This window comes from Coenobita brevimanus, chromosome 28 (genome assembly GCF_032717465.1).
Source record: "Coenobita brevimanus isolate Jiangsu-jjx chromosome 28, ASM3271746v2, whole genome shotgun sequence".
Taxonomy (NCBI): Eukaryota; Metazoa; Arthropoda; class Malacostraca; order Decapoda; family Coenobitidae; genus Coenobita; species Coenobita brevimanus.
The window spans coordinates 2,832,414-2,851,726 of record NC_136981.1 but is presented as its reverse complement, the minus strand read 5'-3'; the positions used below and the strand labels follow the sequence as shown (position 1 = coordinate 2,851,726).

At 39.5% G+C, this 19,313-nt stretch overlaps 1 protein-coding gene and 1 non-coding gene across 2 annotated transcripts in view; both read left to right on the top strand.

Annotated features, from left to right (window-relative positions):
- Window positions 1-19,313, top strand: part of LOC145394634 (tyrosine-protein kinase Mer-like) — a 139,998-nt gene that overhangs the window by 91,432 nt on the left and 29,253 nt on the right. The window contains exon 2 of the mRNA XM_080268416.1: window positions 2,499-2,665. Coding sequence (XP_080124542.1) covers window positions 2,499-2,665 — 167 coding nt within the window. The remainder of the gene's footprint in view (window positions 1-2,498; window positions 2,666-19,313) is intronic.
- LOC145394857 (5S ribosomal RNA) lies at window positions 1,175-1,293 on the top strand. The gene has a single exon (XR_013896502.1). It is a non-coding gene; the product is annotated as a 5S ribosomal RNA (ribosomal RNA).

The window sequence follows — 19,313 nt, the reverse complement described above, 5'->3', positions numbered from 1 at the left end:
TGGTCCACTAGGCCAGCTGGTGCAGGGCAAGAACGGTGTAAAAAAAAAAAAAAAAAAAACATTGCCCCACTCACGTAGGCTATCCTAGTGTGTGTTTTTTTTTACTCCTATGTTTATACTATACGAGCACTTGTGCTAGAATTGCTGAGCCATTAAAGAGGTCTTAAAATCAGTGCCAAATGCGACATTCACATCCCAGTTCAGAGGCATCATATATACTGTACTTTCTTCTTTTCTTTTCTCCCTTTTTACTGTACGTGGCGAGGAACTTTGTAGTATTATTGATTAAGAGGAATCCGAGAAGAAAGTCTGACTGATCCATTGTCCCATTTGGTGCCAGGAATAGCGTGTAAAAACCACTGCAACACCCACTCTAACTGACAGACCTGATATCCTGTTTTATACTAATCCTTTTTATTATTCTTTTATATCCCGTTTTGTAAAAGTTTTCCTCTCATCCTATTATGCATGGAGGGAAACTCAGCAGATTTTTTTTTTTTTTTTGTGGTGTGTGTGTGGGTAGAGAAGCAGTGGAAGTTTGGCGATGCTGATACAAGAGAAGAGTGGCATAAACCACTGCGACGCCCACACCACCCCCCCTCCTCTCTCTCTCTCTCTCCATATCCTCTGCACTAGTTCCACTTGTCTACACTGAAACAACACGATCATATGACGGTACTACAGGGTATATTTTCATCTGTTCAATCCAATAAACGACAAACTTTTTAATCAGGCCAACAGCAGATCATTTTGTTTAACTTACGAAGGATTTCCAGTGGCCAATGAATCAGTAAAGGCAGTGTCGATCCCTGACAGCATTTAAATTATCTCCCAGGCGTAATAAAGCTGACTGGTGCTCGATGAAAGAAAAAAAAGTCCTCTAGTTGTAACGGTTTAGATGATGATTGGTTGTGGATACTTACTGGCTGTTATCTTCATTATATAAGTATTTCAATCCTCACTTTAACCGCTTCATTGTGTTTACGTCATTTATAGTTTTTTTTTTTATTATTTTTTTTACAACCACCAGACCATTTCATTTCAGCTTGAAGGAGATTTTTTGTTTTTGTTTTTCGAGCTGGAAGGATAAGATTTTATTGCATTCGTTACTGCATCAGTACTAGGTTTCTCCCCTAAGTCGTTTAAATTCGTCTGTTATTTGCATGAGTAAATTACGAACGGCCATGCCACGTTGAGTACACCGCTTCCCGTCCGATCAGCGAAGTTAAGCAACGTTGGGTCTGGTTAGTACTTGGATGGGTGACCGCCTGGGAACACCAGATGCTGTTGGCATCCCTACGTGTCAAGTGGGGTTGGTGGAGGATTAGTGCCCCTCCCTGTAAAACAATTAACTCTAAGCCCTTGACCACCCCGTTTGGGATACATGGCGTCTGGCAATGGATGGATGGAAAATATGAACGACGTACTCAAGCTAAAGGAGTTAATATTGACTATACTCCTTTTACTCTAACTTGGCCCAGTTTTTCGTCCTTTTGTACCTTCATTTCGCATAACTCGGTGGTATGAAAAAATTAAAACACTACAGCTCTGCATCTTTTCCACAGCACTTCTTCGCGATTAGCGTCATATTCTCATGTTAATCTATGGTTGCAGCTTAGCATTCAAGGTGGAGAGATGATAGTTTTAGGACAAGTTAAAACAAAAAGGGTGTAGACGTGGATCACAGTGTCATTGTTATATTACTTCGCAATAATGGACGTAGTATATATATTAGCATTTCCGTGGATAATTTCTCTGGTGACACCGGAAGTATTGCATAAATTTTCTGCACATACTACATATTACAGATTGTCGTTTTTCCCCTAACCGTGACCTCATTGGTTGGACTACAGATTACAGTAAACACAACTTCAGACTGCGAGTATAACTTCTCCAGACTACAGGATCCTTTTATTTCCCCAGTCATGGTTGATTTACATACTACATACGACAAGTGGTTGAATTACAGACTTAGAGTAAACGCAGTGTGAGTCTAAGGATTTCATTCTTTCAGCTTACAGGCTCTATATTTCCCCCGCAGGTAAAAGAGTGGGTGTGTTAGACTGCGCTCACCTCCCTACCCCCAATTTGCACCTACGTGGGATTTAAGTCATGTAGGTTACAGATTACGGGCAGGTTACAGTTTACAGAAGATTACAAGTTACATGTTATATGCAGATTAGTTTACAGACAGGTTGCAGGGAGATTACAGGTTAGAGGCACCAATTTACAGGTTATGGGAAGACTGCAGGTTACAGGCTATTACAGGCAGGCTACAGGTAGATTACAGGTTACTAGGAGACTGAATTACGAGTTACAGACACTAGTTACAGATTACAGGCAGGTTATAGTTCCCATATCCTCCCACAGGTAATAAAATAGAGGCCCCAGTCTAGACCCACACCTGCATTAGACTCAAGCTCGTTACAGGCTACAGGTTACAGACGGGTTACAGGACACGAGTTACAGGTATTTATAGAGCCCTCATTCTCCCACAGGTAACGGTGTGAGTGTCCTGGAGCGCGCCCCACCGTCCCGACCAGCGCCGATATGGGACCAGCCGCTTGTCAGGCCCTATTTCGACAACACGACCAGAAGGGTAGTGACCGCGGCGGGGAGGACAGCGTATCTCAATTGCCGCGTCAGGCACCTTGGCGACAGGGCGGTGAGTCTTCGATATGCTCCTTTGATTGGTGTTTTGTGGACTGATTTTCTGTTATGTATTTATTGCAGCTCATATTACTTTTACTGCTTTCTTCTCTCTCTCTCTGTCTGTCTCTCTGTCTCTGTCTCTGTCTCTGTCTGTCTGTCTGTCTGTCTGTCTCTCCTTTGTTTCCTGGATCCTCCCTCACTCCATTCATAGCTGGAAGAAATAAAGAGGTCAGAATGATGACAACTTAATATCGTTTTACTATTTATCTTTATTTATATACTTTGTTCATCTTACCAAAGTAATGTCATCACTCAAATTTTTTACTATATATATTTTTACTTATACGGGTCACGTTTTATTTTTTTCCACACATTTATACTTCTGTTGTTAGATTATTTTATTTCTATATATTTACCCTCTCTCAGTTTTTAAGTTCAGCTACACCAAACACCATGTCAGTGACCAGAAGGGGAAAAATAAAATCAGCATAAATACGAGTGTTATTCTGCATTGTTTTGATTTCTCAGCAACTACCACTGCAAAACTCGAGGCGTATGTCTTTGACTTAGTGAACGAAAAGTGGCATTGGTTGAAAGCGACCACAACAGATCTGTTTGAAAAGACAACTAGAAAATACAGTTCCACAATCGAACTAAGCTGGTCAAACCGAACTAGTCAGTATGTAACCAGCCTAGTCTAACGTAACTGAGAATGTCTAACTTGTCCTATCCTAAAGTACATCTAACCTAACCTAACCTACCTGGATGGGATGTGCTGCTTAAGGAGACTACCATATGCATACAGACTGTTTCCTCACCCTCCCTCCCCTCTCTCCCTCTCTCTCTCCCTCTTTCTCCCACTCGCTCTTGCTCCCTCAATATATCTATATATATAAATATTAATATATAAAAATTAAGTATATATAAATATGAATAAATAAATAAATAAATAAGTAAATTGATAAATAAATATATAAATAATAAATATATATATACACGTTTAATGTAGATATCGTGTTTGTGATGACCATCATGAAAAAAAAAAAAACGCATGTCATTCGTTTCCAGCTACTGCTTAATATACATGGAAATTAATAGGATTTCGTTGGATTTTTTCTTTTATTCTTTTCTTTTATACACAGTGAGGTGAATGACATGACTCACGACTCTACTAGTTAACAGAAGCCGGCCTCTTTGTTTCACGTATTTCATGATTTTTTTTTTCTTTTTGAGTCATAAGGTAATGAAATTGTTCAGATGGTCAATAGTACTACTACTATTACTACTATTACTACTACTACTAATATGCAACAGTAACAGTGATGCCAGTCTTGTCCACATATGACTATGTTTATCAAAATTCCACACGTCACACGCCTGTCCGAGCATCAGCTCTGACTCAGTCACATGATGTTATTCAGGCTGATATTACATTTTTGGACCCTGGCAATATTTTTCCTTTTCTGTCTATCTACATACCTACCTATCTACCTACCTACCAACCTGTCTGTCTGTCTATCTATCTACCTATCTATCTATCTGCCCATCCATCCATCCATCCGTCCATCCAACCATGCTTCCATCTATCTACCTACCAACCAACCTATCTTATCTATCAGTCTATCTACCTACTAACCTGCTTATCTATCTGTCTATCTCTTTATGTATGTCACTGGATGGAGATGTTATAGATGGTCGAAATGATGGGCTATGACTATTGAAAACTCCTTAACTTTCATTAAAACCAACATTCCAGGAACTCCATTTCGTATTTTTCCTATTGCTGTCTCCTGATGCTTTTAGTCTGCTTAGGACAGACTTTTCCGAATCAGAGTGGGGAAGATACAGACTTCATTTACCATCCCACTTCAAGGGCTCCTCTAAGCTGAATATAATTGTCTGGTAGAAGCAAAAACAAAGTATATGATCACCAGTCTTTTAACGCAGGGTGTCCAGGCATCTTGAAATGAATGGATATTGAAATTGGGTCTCTGTTATCGAGTTTTTATTTCATTTTTTGAGGTAACAAATTTTCGTACTTCTAGCTTTTGGTTCCTTCTTCCTTGAGTAAAAAATATATAAAGACATCATCGTACTGAAGGGGTTAATGTATATCAAGAGATTGTTCTGACTGTGCCTCCGTTAATTAGTCTGATAAATTGCACCTTATTCACCTAATCACATCAATCACCTCACTGTCACAACACAGTCAATTCTTCGGCATAGCTTCAACAAAAGATATCTGGGAGCTCCCGGCTAAAGTGGCCGATTTCCTGTAGTCTGCTGGGTTTACATCCAGATGGATCTTGGATTGCAGCAATAATAAAAATACTATTACTACTACTACTACTACTACTACTACTACTAACAGCAACAACAACAACAATATTAACAATCATCATCATCATCCGGACCTCCTTTCCCACCCTATAGTATGACACGGTAAGCATTAGCAATAATAATAATAATAATAATAATAATAATAATAATAATAATAATAATAATAATAGAAGTAACAATAATTTAACTCTACGCATAATAACTTACCGTAACATCCATAGAGAACAGTCCGCCTAAACGTCAAAAACACTCATCAGCTTTATAAACAGGAAATTAATTAAGCTGTCTCGTATCTTTTATTTGTCTGTGGCGACCTGTGACTGTGGCTAGGAAAGCATCAAGTCCGCCACCACCCACCTTGCCACAGGAGTGTATTAGCCGCTTCACGTGGAGGGCATCATTACACCTGCACACGCTAAATGAGAGCAGGTGTTATGTTTTGAAGGGCGTGTGTGTGTGTGTGTGTGTGTGTGTGTGTGTGTGTGTGTGTGTGTGTGTGTGTGTGTGTGTGTGTGTGTGTGTGTGTGTGTGTGTGTGTGTGTGTGTGTGTGTGTGTAGAGGTTCTGACAGATTGAAACCAAACTTAGTGGAATACTTGACACACAGTCCATACAGACACCTTTTGATTTTGAGAACAGAAGGTCAAAGGTCAAGGTCACAAAGCTAGATCAAACGATGACCAAGCAAAATCCAGTGAATAACCATTTGTAAAACTTCAAGAAACTTTACAAAATGACTGAAGGAAATGTAAAAATGAAGTGAGTCTGTTTCCAGCACAGTCAGCCGAAGGTCAAGGTCACAGGGCAGTATCAAAGTTCGACCCGTGTGAGTGATTGTTAAATATTTCAAGAATTGTTTTTAACCAATTCTAAGCAAACTCGGTGGACGGGTTGAGGGATGGCCAAGGAGGAGATCTATTATTTTTCAGAACAACAGGACAAAAGACAAGATCAAAGGTAAAGATAAAGTTAAACAATTTTTAATCGATTTACACCAAACTGTGTGAATGGGTTAAGGGTCAGGGGAAAACAAGAAACGAATTCGATTTTGACAACAATCAGTCAAAGGTCAGGGTCATAGAGAAAGGTCAAAATTGGACCCATATATTTGTTGGAGAACCAGATAACTAAAGCTGTATTGATTTGATTTGGATCAAACTTGGTGGAAGAGTTGAGGATCACCCAAGAGTGACCTATTTTTATTGAGAGACAGGTCAAAGGTCAAAGTCTCACGGTAAGGTCAGCTTAAACATTTCTAATCTAATGTAGACTAAACTTTATGGAAAGCTTCGTGTAAAACAAGTAAAAAGCCATTCGAGTATGAGAAAAATCAGTCGCAAATCAAGGTCACAGTGAAAACTCAATATTCAAAGTCACTGAACAAAGTCTATACAAATAATTCAGATCTTATTCGAAGTAAAGTTGGAGGAGATTTTAGAATTAGGCAAGAAGGGAGTAATTCGACTTTATGAATAAGCTGTGGAAGAGCAAGACCACAGGGTGTAGTCAGATACTGGACCCTTAGGTCAGATGATGGACGAGGGCATTGCGCCTTCTTATTTTTATTATTATTATTATTATTGTTTTTTGTTTTTAATGCAAGGAAGAAAGAACCGAAGGCCAGAAGCCCGCAAAATTATTTCCTTCAAGAAAAAATAGAAATGAGCTAAGGTACATCTTTTTCTGCCACTGAGCTACGTAAAATATGCTGCAAAGGGACGAACATCTGGACCAAGTTCAGGTGACAGAACTATAAAAGGAAGCATTCTGAAGACCCAAAGATAAAATGACAAAATTTTGGTCAATATTTCGTCAAAACACTATCTTGCTATCTCCAGACGATTTTAGCCAGCTTAGGACAGATTATCCAACTCGAGAGGCTTCATATACAACTTTCATTTACCCCTTCAATACAAGATGTCCTTCGGGGAGTATGGAGGTAGCAGTAACAGAAAGCAAGTAGCGGGATGGATGCGGTTCAAAGCTTTCTCTCCAGGACGCTGTTATTATTTTATTTTTTGCTATTCCTCAACGATTTTCCTCAGCCTAGGGAGGACTTGGTGCAGTGAAGGAGCTCTTGAAGGTAAACCTCACGTCCACCTAAACCCTCCATGCCTTAGGATTTTATTAGCCTCTTTAGCACAAGGATTTCATGTTTTATTTCATTTTTGCGTTGACCTGAAGATTTTACACACACACACACACACACACACACACACACACACACACACACACACACACACACACACACACACACACACACACACACACACACACACACACACACACACACACACACACACACACACACACACACACACACACACACACACATTGACAGGTACACACACAGACAAACACATTCTACATCAATCAATCAGTCTATCAATAAATCACTCAGTCTGTCTATCTGTCCATCTACCTACCTGACTGCTTACCTACCTACTTACCTACCTATCTGTCTATCTATCAAGGTTAGGAGACACGAACCAATTAGTCCCCCAATCATTTCATTTAGCAGTCAATTTACAAACTTCAACTGGAAAGCAGAGTAACATCAAAAACCACCGTTCTCATTTCTTTTGATCAATAAAATAAGTACTTTCAAAATCCAAATGCATAATACTCCTTTTAATACTAATTATATGATTAAAGCCACCCCTGAAGTGAAACAGTAACTAAAACTGCCCGCGACGTCATGACACTGGAGTAAAACATGAAATAAATAAAAAAATCAGCTCCCTTAAAAGACAAGCACAGGCCATCGCAGTATATATAAAACATTCATTTACACTGTCCTGTTTTATTGTGTTCTGGGAAATTCGTGTGTCTTTAGCTTTTAGTGGAAAGCAATTTGTTTATGGATCATGGGCTTCGTGAGCGATTTACTGTCAAGGTAGAGTAAAATACAGGCAAAGACACACACACACACACACACACACACACACACACACACACACACACACACACACACACACACAGAGTGATAGGTAGATAGATAGATAGATAAATAGATAGACAGAGATAGACAGACCGACCGACAGGTAGGTAGGTAGGTATTAAGGAAGACAGATAGATAGATAAATAGACAGATAGACGGATAGACAGATAGATAAATAGATAGATAGATAGAGTGATAGATAGATAGATGTGACGGTGTTGTACTCGTCTTAGCGCCAACTGAAATTTAAATGATTCACAGTGAGCTGACTTTCAAACGTATGGGGTGAAAAGGTAGAACGAAACGAAAGGGCGCTCAGGTGAACCGGATGTGTACTTCCAAATATTGCACTGAGCCCGTGATGATGCTGAGATAAGGTTACCCATCAGTCCTTTTCCCGTATTCTCGTCGGTTAAGGAAGCTCCCTAACACCCTTTCCTAAGCGATTTAATTGGCTCATTACACCTTACTGTCCATCCCCCTGTCACGTAAATCATTCCAATATCGCCGTACTTTGCATATTTAACGTACTGAAGGATATTAACCAGTTATATCCAAAAATAAATTACTAAGGAGAAGGTGTTAGGGAGCTTGTTTTGACGCTCTCTCGCAAAAATTAAATCACTTTATTTATGAATCAAGAAGACCCTCCACATTTTTTTTTTATCATGATATTTCCTTGAATTCTTCTCTCACCTTTACTTGGTCCAGATTTTCGTCCTTTTGTAGCTTATTTCACGTAGCACATTGGCAGAAAGAGTGTTACTGCTCTATATCCTCTTCATAGCATTTTCTCGTTACTAGCATCATACTCTGTTATAACTCAGCGATCAAGACTAAGAAATGGCAACTTTACTTCATATTAAAGTGAAGAGAGTATAGATGCAGTGAAATTCGCCAAAACGGGAGACAGACAAATAAGGAAGAGAGAATACATAACCTCCATCCAACTTCTGTGGTGGAAATAATATACATATGTCAGTCTTTAAAAATAACCCACTGGACAGACAAACACGTAGGGGTGAAAGCATAACCTCCATCGAATATCTGAGGCGGAAATAATAACCATATAAATCCACCGGTAAAAACAGACGTCATCACGTGGAAAGAAATATTCAACGCCCAGTCACACGAAATATGCAGCGTGTCAACGAAATGTGTGGCAGTTATTAAGGGAAATGAAGCAAACGAGCCAAAAAAAAAAAAAAATGATGCTAGAACGACCTGCCATGGCCTGATTAACTCTATTTCAACTTTTAAAACAGCTCGTCAGCGGGACATGACACTGGAAGCCGAATGTGTTTATGTACAGATTGGCTCATAGATAATTCCCCACTTCCACTCCACCGGGTGGTTTCTCATGTGTTGTGGGACCGGCCCAGTCAGTGCTGCCAGTATCTACAGCGCATCATTAACTCATTTCCTACTCCCGCTTCTCAGTTCATGGTCAGGTACGGTCAGATTGGAGGCTTGATCTGGCAAATAACCAAGGAGATTCATTCCACCCTCATAACCAAGGCTGATTGAAGTTCACGCAACCACAAACTTTAGTGTTTAAGTTGTGAGGGTGGCCCAGTTCCATCACGTAAAGACAAACCCACTATAATGAGAGCTGATCACTACGCTCAACTAGCACAAGCAGCAGCAGAAAAAAAACTTATTGCTATAGTCTTTTTATCTCTACTTGGCCTAGATTTTTGTCTTTTTTTAAATATCACAGAGCTCATTGGCTGAAAAAGACAATACTATGGTTTTACATCCTTTCCATAACACTTCTTTGTGACTAGTATCTTATTCTAGGGTTAATCTCTTGTTACAACTCAGTAATCAAGAGGAAGAGATGAAAATTTTAGGCCAGGTTAGAGGAAAAAGAGTATAGTCTCAGTTTTCTTGGACGCCCACAGAATATAGAGCTTAGCCACAGACTGCAAAGCTGACACAATTACAGACAGACAGGCAACCATATAGACAGGCAGACTGGGAGACAGACAAACAGCAAGTAGACAGACAGGGAAACTGACAATTAAGCAAACAGATAGACACGGAAGGAGAAAATCGAAGAGTAAGGCAAGAAGAAATTATATTGGTAAAAAAAAAGCACAAAATATAGTTGAAAGTCCTTTAGTAAAGAGCTGTCAATCCTGAGTAAAAAAAAAGTGACAGACACAAATACAAAAATTCAAACTGAACAGACAGGTAATCAAGCAGACAGGCAGGGAAACTGACAGGGAAGAACCGATGAAATGTGAAAAAAAGCCAAATGTTGTCATGAATGAGATAAGAGACAGTTAATTATATATATATAGAAGTGGGAGTATATTCAGCTTTATTTTCAAGAGTTAGAAGTATATATATCATCTAATTATCAGGGTTTGAAAGTATATGTGAGCTGACTATCGAGGGATGAAAGTATAAGATTTGAAAGTATATGTGATTTGATTATATAGTTATGAAAGTATAACGTTTGAAAGTATATGTGATTATCTAGGTTTGAAAGTATAAGGGCTGAATGAATAAGTGACCTGTATAAAAGCCATGAATGTATATATTTCCTGAAAACTTTGGCCTCCAAAAAAATACTGAGTGATTATCAATGTTTAAAAGTAAATATTATCCCGTTCTTAAGGTTTGCAAGTAAACATTATCTGATATCAAGGGTTGTAAGTAAACATTGTCTGATTGTCAAGGGTTATAAGTAAAAAATTATCTATCAAGGGTTGTAAGTAAATATTATCTGATTATCAAGGATTGTAAGTAAGCATTATCTGATTATTAAGGCATCACTAATTTCTGTCCACCCTAAAGTCTCTCGGAATAATCGTAAATAAAATAAAACGTTAAATATCTGAGCATCATAAAACTGTCAAGAGAAAAAGCGCAATTTTTTTTCCAATTTAATTTTTTACGGCGTGATAAAAAAAAAAAACGGAAGCTAGACGCTGTTTTTATGCCAAGAATTTTACTGAATATTAAAACGGAGGAATAGGAATCAATGAATTTTTCCTAAGCCCTGAAGACCGAGGATTTTTTTTTTTTCTGTAATTCATGTCGACTCCAGATTATTATACTTTGCTTGAGGGATATATTTCGAAATGGAGGGGTTATGTATAGCTTTGAATAACCTTTGTACTACGAAAGGTCTTTCTTAAGTTCAGTAAAATAGTCTAGGGATAGCTATGGTGCAATGTGTGCCAGCCTACAGTGCCTCTTACTATTTCTTTTTATCTATGTCTCTGTCACTATGTTTTATCTACCCCTATTCTTTCTTTCTCTCTCTCTTTCTTTGTCTGTCTCTTTGTCTGTCTGCTGTCTCTGTCTGTCTGTCTCTGTCTCTGTCTCTGTCTCTCTGTCTCTTTCTCTCTCACATCTAATTCCTTCTTGCTCCATAAGGAAGTTAGGGGTTCTTGGCTAGTCTACTCAGTCCCGACACTGAAGGCGGAGGGAACCAGCCTTATTCGCCCCTGAGTGGCATTATGGGAACCGTAAATCCAGACCAGTCTTTAGCTGTACGCCTTTACAGATATTTTCCAGCTGGGGCGCCTCAACCTACCTGACCACAAGGCCTCCGTTCGGCTATAGGGTTTTCATTCAACGTAGTAAATTGTTTCCTGAGTCACAAGAAACCGTTCGAGTCACCTGAAGGCAGTGCTACATCGAGTGAGTGGATGGTGGGTGTCTTTACTCACCGCCTGATGAGGATAATATCATACTGAAGAGTTTTTCCGACTTCCCCCTTCCCCCCTTTTATTTGATGCGTCCGACCCTGGGCAAAGGTAAATAAGAACGTGTGTTTATATATATATATATATATATGTGTGTGTGTGTGTGTGTGTGTGTGTGTGTGTGTGTGTGTGTGTGTGTGTGTTTTAGCTTGTTATTTTACAGGGCGGGACACTAACTTTTCACTAACCCACTTTTCGCTTAACTGACACGTAAGAAACACATGGGATCGGTCCTATGGTTACCACCCAGCGTAGAAAATGCTTTCCTGTATTAGTATATGATAAAAGGGGGATGAGACTGAAGAGAGAGAGAGAGAGAGAGAGAGAGAGAGAGAGAGAGAGAGAGAGAGAGAGAGAGAGAGAGAGAGAGAGAGAGAGAGAGATATTCACTTGAGGCCATCCTTTACGGGAATGGGGCTTCGGGCGATAGATACATAAACAGACAGATGGCTCATTCCCCTCTTAATAATACCCCAAGGTAAACACAAGGACAATTTTTACTCCTTTCTCTGCTGCAAAGATATATAAAATTTAATAATGCCGCCTAACAAAGTCCCTGCCAAAGTTTTCTCATATTGCAAAGTAATATTAAAATCTGTTTCTTCGCCACTCAAGAAATCTCCCCGGGTGAAGGTGGTCTTAAAGTTTTAGTGGCCCCACCAGGAGGCTCTGCAGAAGATCCTGGCCCTTATTCACGTCAGCCTAGGAGATTCTTGCACTTCTTCGTGACTACAGTTGGTCTGTGTTTACCTGACGAAACCTGACAGCTCATACAACTTCACTACTGAATCGTTGTGGCATAATATTCAGTGAGGCTTAATTATGAAGCGGGAATGAATCTCCTTGGTTGCTAGCCAAATCAGTCCTCCATTCCGACTACATCTGGGCATCAACTGGGCTGACAGGGATTATGAGTCTGCTATGTTAGATCAAACGTGCTGTAGTTTACTTCTGCATATAGTAGGCTTGTGCTATTTCTCTTGCAATATCATTTACGCAATCTATTTCGGTGTTAAAGATAATGGCGTAAAAGAGAATACTAAGCCTTATTATTCAAGACAGAAATCCAACAAACAGGTAATATAAAGCTTTCTAAGATTACGAGAATCTGGGACCCTGAGAGTAAGTCTTTCTTCTATTATTAAAAAAAAAAGTCCACTCTCAACCTTTGCTAGCACCTCACCTGCTTAACCCCTTCAGCGAGAGGACTTATTGTTTATTTATTAATTTTACTAAACTCTGGAAGGAAATAAAATAGTGAAATGGTTAATGAAGGCTATACTAAATCACTGCAGTTGGAGAAGTTGCTTAAGAAAAAGGCGAATAAAATTTTCAAGAGGTAAAAATCATAACATATTAATTACGTCCCCTTGCCGATGAGGATAATATTACACAATCTCGTCTGAGGTGAAGAGGAGCTCATGAAAGAGAAAATAATTAATATATACGGTTTCCCTTTTCCCAACAGAGGCACATAACAAGCTAAACTAAGATATTATATTCTGTTCATTAAGTAAAATTGTACTATGAACAGAACAGTTTCTTTCATTTTCTTTTTCTTCCTTTCTTTCCCTTTTCCTTTTCTTCATTTTTCTTACATAACATTTAAATGGGGGACACCTGTAACCTGGTGAATGGATTATTTTGTTATTTAATTTATTTTTCCTTCCTCAGTTCATCTTCTGTTAAAAAAAAAGGCTACAAACTCATATTTTTGTGAAGCACTGTTAACCACACAATTACACAGCTTACAAGCCCTACTGTCGCTGTAATTGGGCTGGAAGCCATACTCATAAAACAAAATAATATTCCATTTCTTTTTTCAAAGCTACACCTCGTAAAAATTAATCCATGCTGTTATATTCGTCACCACTAATATATAAGAGAAAGGGTAGTGTGTATGTTAGGTATGTACAATTTAAGTCCCTTCTCTCTCTCTCTCTCTCTCGTATCAATCCATCCACCATCCATCTACCCACCCCTCTATCCATCTATCTACCTATCCATCCATCCATCGACCCATCTCTGTCTGTCTGTCTGTCTCTATCTATCTATCTACCTATCTCTCTATCATAATGTCAGGTGCTACAGAGAGGCTGAGGTTTAGAACTATGCATGAACGTGACATGAGTTCAAAGTCTGGATCCTACTGCTCCATGAATCTCAGCGACGGCGGTGGTGGTGATGCTGTGCTGCCGTGGGTTTGGGGAACTTTGAAACACCTCGTAGTGAATTATTATACATTTTACAACAGTTTTACGTCTGTCAGTAGCAAGAGTAAGCATGAAGGAAGTGTGAGTTGGGGGAGGGCAACGTAATGGAAGGGAGACAAGGCGACATGGAGGCGATTTGTTTGTGGCCACTCCTTATGGAATTAGGGCCTCTGGCTATAAGTAGACTGATAGACAATGCAATACCTTTCTTCCACAACTGTCCCCCTTACTATGACCTTGATCTGTGACGGAATGTTTTGAGAGAATGTTCATCCTATCTCGCCTTCTGTCTTTTTTTGTTTTTGTTTGGCTCGCCTCACCCTCAATCCTTCCCCCAAGTTTGGTTCAAATCGGATTAAAAGTCTAAGTTATACAGTTTGCGGACAGACAGGGAGACAGACAGACAGAAAGGCAGAGAGAGAGAGAGAGAGAGAGAGAGAGAGAGAGAGAGAGAGAGAGAGAGAGAGAGAGAGAGAGAGAGAGAGAATCTAGAGGCTGGAGAGGAAGGTAGATTGATCTCTTGCAATGTTAATGATATGGACTATGGCACCCTAGCCTCGGGTCCTCTCATTTCCCTAGCCCTCAAGAGCCCCTTGTGCAGCAGCAGCAGCAGTAGTAGTAGTAGTAGTGGTGGTAGCAGCAGCAGCAGCAGCAGCAGCAGCAGGAGTAGTAGTAGTAGTAGTAGTAGTAGTAGTAGTAGTAGTAGCAGCAGCAGCACCAGTGGTAGTAGTAGTAGTAGTAGTAGTAGTAACAGTAGTAGTAGTAGTAGCAGTAGTAGTAGTAGCAGTAATAATAACGGTATTTGTCGTAGTAGTAGCAGTAGTAGTACTACACTCTTAACATTAATGTTATCCAAAGTGTCGTCCTTTTACAGCTTATTTCACGTTGGTCAGTGGAGGGAAAAGGAAATCCTACGACTCTACCTACGTCCTTTCGAAAGCATTTGTTCGTGGCTGGCATCATGTATTGGCACTGATTAATTCTGGATTTCAGCAGTCAAGACGAAGAGATGGCAATTTTAGGTCAGGTTAGAGTAAAAGCAGTATTGTAGTAGTTGCCACCCAAGGCTCATCTGAATATGAACCCGGTAGACTGCAGGCAGAAGTTGTGTTCCTGCTGCGGTTCACCATCCTCTAGGGGGACAAGGAGGCCGCTGAGGGACGTTTGCATAACCGGGTAACGGAGCTGCCCGGCTATATCAGTGCCACCACGAGAAGGCGTCTCCCTCCAGTACCCCGGAACCCACAAAAATATAAAAAAAAGATTGTCTTATTATTACCTTTAACCGGCTTTGAAAGTCCCCATTATGAAAGCCCCCAAAAGATTGAATATAAACGAGTATGTCAATGAGGAAGCAGGCAGGTGGCAGACTGGAGAGCTATGGTGCACTGAATATAGGCGTCAGCGTGAAATATAAAAGCGTTGAGTGAGGGTGGTCGTGTTCCCTGTCACACACACTTGTCACCGCACCGGCAAAAAAAAAAAAAAAAAAGTCATTGAGCTACACTGGCTAGGTGCTGGGAAATAGGTTAATTAATTGGTACCTCGATATTACCTGATCACCTAGTTATTATCTGGGGTTGATGGTATATTTGTTCGATTCTTACTACGGACAGATTTTTATTGGGAGGTTTATAGAGACGTTGCGTTATTATTATTATTATTATTTATATTATTATTATTATTGTAATTATTTTAGTTGGTGTTAAAGGCTAACAGGCTCTTACGCATCTCATGCTAAAAGTTTTCAGTGTGATCATGTCTGGTAAGTTTATGTTGTCAGTAAATAAATTAATAAATTAAAAAGTAATTGGATATATAAAGGAATCGATGGAGGGTGAAAGACTGACGAAGAGAGTGTATGTGAGTGAGGTGGAGGGGGGAAGAGGGAGGGGGAGGCCGAGGATGAGATGGAGGGATGGGGTAGAGAGGTATATGAGAGAGGGGGGTGTGAGTTGGGAGCAAGGCAGTGAAATGGCGGGGGACAGGGCGACTTGGAGGCGATTTGTTTGTGGCCACCCCAAACGGGATTGAGGCGTCTGGCAATAGATAGATAGATAGATCTTATATACCCCACTCTGTCCCCCAAAACCTTAACTGAACACATCAAAGGCACATTTGAACATCAGCTAGTAAAAAAAAAGAAAAAACTATGAATTAACATGTTCATTCACTAGCAGTGTGTCATATATCACTTTATTATTTGCCAGCGCTTCACACCCGATCATGCTTTTTATTTCACCAGTACTGCACACCTGACCCTTCCCCCAGGTGACATGGATTTGTTGCGTTATGACTCTTGTAATCTCAGGCAACACATGTTTCAGCGCAAATAAATGCAGTCACGTTTCATTCTAAGCACAGGTAAATGCAGACGTGTTTCATTCTAAGCAAGGGTAAATGCAGCCATGTTTCATTCTAAGCACAGGTAAATGGAGTCATGTTTCATTTTAAGCCCCTAACGCACTGGGGGAGATTCTGCTATATTGTATTTTTATTGTTACCTGTTCTTTGACGTGGCCCCAGGGTCATCTGATCGTGAACCCTGTGGACTGCAGTCTGAATCTGATCCTTCTTCTGGACCCCACTTTCTCGCTACATACGATTATATTCAGCTTAGTGGAAACCCAAATAGTGAGTAGGTTAGATACAGCCAATAACCCATTACATCTGTAACTTATTTTTCTTGCTTATTATTCCTACTTCCAGACGAATTAATTTATGTTAGAAATGGCCTCACGTACTAAAATGTGCAATGAAGACTATATATGGGTCCTGTTTGAAATATCTACAGTAAAGTGAAATGAGTAATCTAGAAGCAGCGAGAAGAAAATAAAAAGTAATTGGGGTAAAGGGCTTAAGAATGAGATGAAATAGAGGAAAACGGAGTGGAGGGGTTCAGAATGAGATGAAACAGAGAGAATCGAAATAAAGGGCTGAAAAATAACCTCCATTACCCCCTGCAATACGATGACGTCTTTATGTTTTGTCTTGTTAACCCTTACGATTCTGTTCAACTCTCACTGACTCCTCCTGCTCTCTCTCTCTCTCTCTCTCTCTCTCTCTCTCTCTCTCTCTCACTCCAGCTGAGAGAATGAATATGAGTGAATGTGCTTGCTTTCTCCTTCTTAAAGCCTCCTCCTGCTAAATTCGGTAAAAAAATGGATGTGCAGTTACGGATATAAACACAGATTTAGTTCATTACCAAGACTAACGAGACAATGAACACTGACTAAATGAACCCCAGCGATGCGAAGTTCCGAATCAGGTCCATTTTTCAGAATGTTTTGTAAGAGTTCATAATTATTCGACTAAGAAGTAGAACGATACTACTTTTGGCAATGGAACGTAAAAATCTCTCTACAAAAATCATCGTCAGTATTATCATTAGCCTTATGCTCTGTTCACTTTAACTTGGCCTAAAATGCCCCTCTCTCCTTCTTGAATGCTGAGCTGCGGCAAAAGATTAACACTATAATAGGGCGCTAGTCACGAAGAAGTATTGAGTAATGGATGTAGAGCTGTACCATTTTTTTCTGCCTCTGAACTACGGGATATGTGCTACTAAAGGGTGAAAATCTGAACCAAAATGAAATGAATGGACGATAGAAGTGGTTATACGTTTTAGTGGTCTGCTCTGCTCATTTCTCTTGCACAGATTAATTATTCTCTAGTTGGTTTTATTTTGATGGAGAGCATTTTCTAACTGAAGGGGTTCGATAGAGTCTTTACTTATTCTATCACTGCTAAGGGGGGCTCTCTAACTCAATAATATCGTCTAATAGGAAGAGGAATGAAATAGTAGTGGTAGTAGTAGTGGTAGTAGTAGTAGTAGTGGTAGTAGTAGTAGTAGTAGTAGTAGTAGTAATAGTAGTAGTAGTAGTAGTAGTAGTAGTAGTAGTAGTAGTAGTAGTAGGAGGAGGAGGAGGAGGAGGAGGAGGAGAAGGAGTAGTGGTCATAGGATGAGGATGAGGATGACGAATAATAGTAACAACAATAATAATAATAATAATAATAATAATGATAATAATAATAATAATAATAATAATAATAATAATAATAATAATAATAATAATAATAATAATAATAATAATAAAAATAACAATAATAACAACAACAACAACAGCAACAACAACAACAATACTACTACTACTACTAAAGTAACGGCTTGAAGGAACTAATAATTTAACGCATGAAAGTATATCTATCTTGGACTTGCAACTGCTGCTCTGAAAATGAACTTAGTAAAGTTCTGGTCTTTATCTCACAAGAAGGCGGTCATTGTTGCCTATTTGTCCTTCTTTCAACCAGGATATTGGACACAAGGCGTGCAATTTTCACGGCTTTACATGCACCACAAGCCATCATTGTTACACCTTTCCGTGCACCACAAAATCTCATATTTACACCCAGACGTGCAATTTCATCACTTGCGATGATCGCAGAATTACCGCCAAGTAGCTCAGCATTAGTCAGCATACCTCTGGGCTGAGAATCACCAGTTTACTTAAGAGTAATTCCCAGTCGTAACCTAGATCCGGTTTTGCAGGAAAGAGAGGGATAAGATTGAAAATTATGGTCGAATATTTAACTCCTTGAAGCCGTGGCTATCTTTTGTATTTTCTTCTTGCCATTTTCTGACGACTTAATTCGCCTTCAGACGGGCTTATGGAACAGGAGGGATTAGATATAGTTATAATTCCCTTTAATACGAGAAGCCTAAGTTGAGTAAAATCGTCTGGTAGCAGCATAAATAAACTATACCATTTTCACCTTAACCCATCCCAGATTCTTGTTCTTTTACAGCATATTTTCCTCAGGACGTCGACAGGATCAGACAGTACTCCAGTTCTCCTTCCTTTCCATAGCACTTCCTCGTGATTAGCGCCATATTCTAGGATCAGTCTATAGCTACAGCTCATCATTCAAGATGGAGAGATGGAAATTTTAGGTCAAGTTAAAGCAGTATAGCAAGGACGTCATGTGGAATCAGCGTGCATAAAGATGAAACGTGAAAGGGAAACCAAGGCTCATATTCCCGTCGGTAAAGGAAGCTCCCTAACCTCTCTTCCTTAGCTACTTATTTTTTGGATATATCTGGCTAAAATCAATTTGTATCTTATTTATGCTGATTGTGTTATTATTGGAATGATTTAAATGGCACAGAAGAGGATAGTAAGAGGTTATAAGCAAAATTAGTCGCCTAGGAAAAGGCATTAGGAAGCCTCCATAACAGGAGAACCTAGGTCTAAGTCTCTAAAGTCTGACGGGCACTAATGAAACTCCTGCAGTTATTAGATTTGATTTACTGGCACTCAAGATTCCATAGTGCACAAAGCAATGATCCACACAGGCCAGCCATGTTCTACTGTATATTTGTCATGAGCTTCATTTTTTTTTTAATGTGGGCCCGCCTTTCCTTTCTAGATTGAGGTTTTTACCTCTT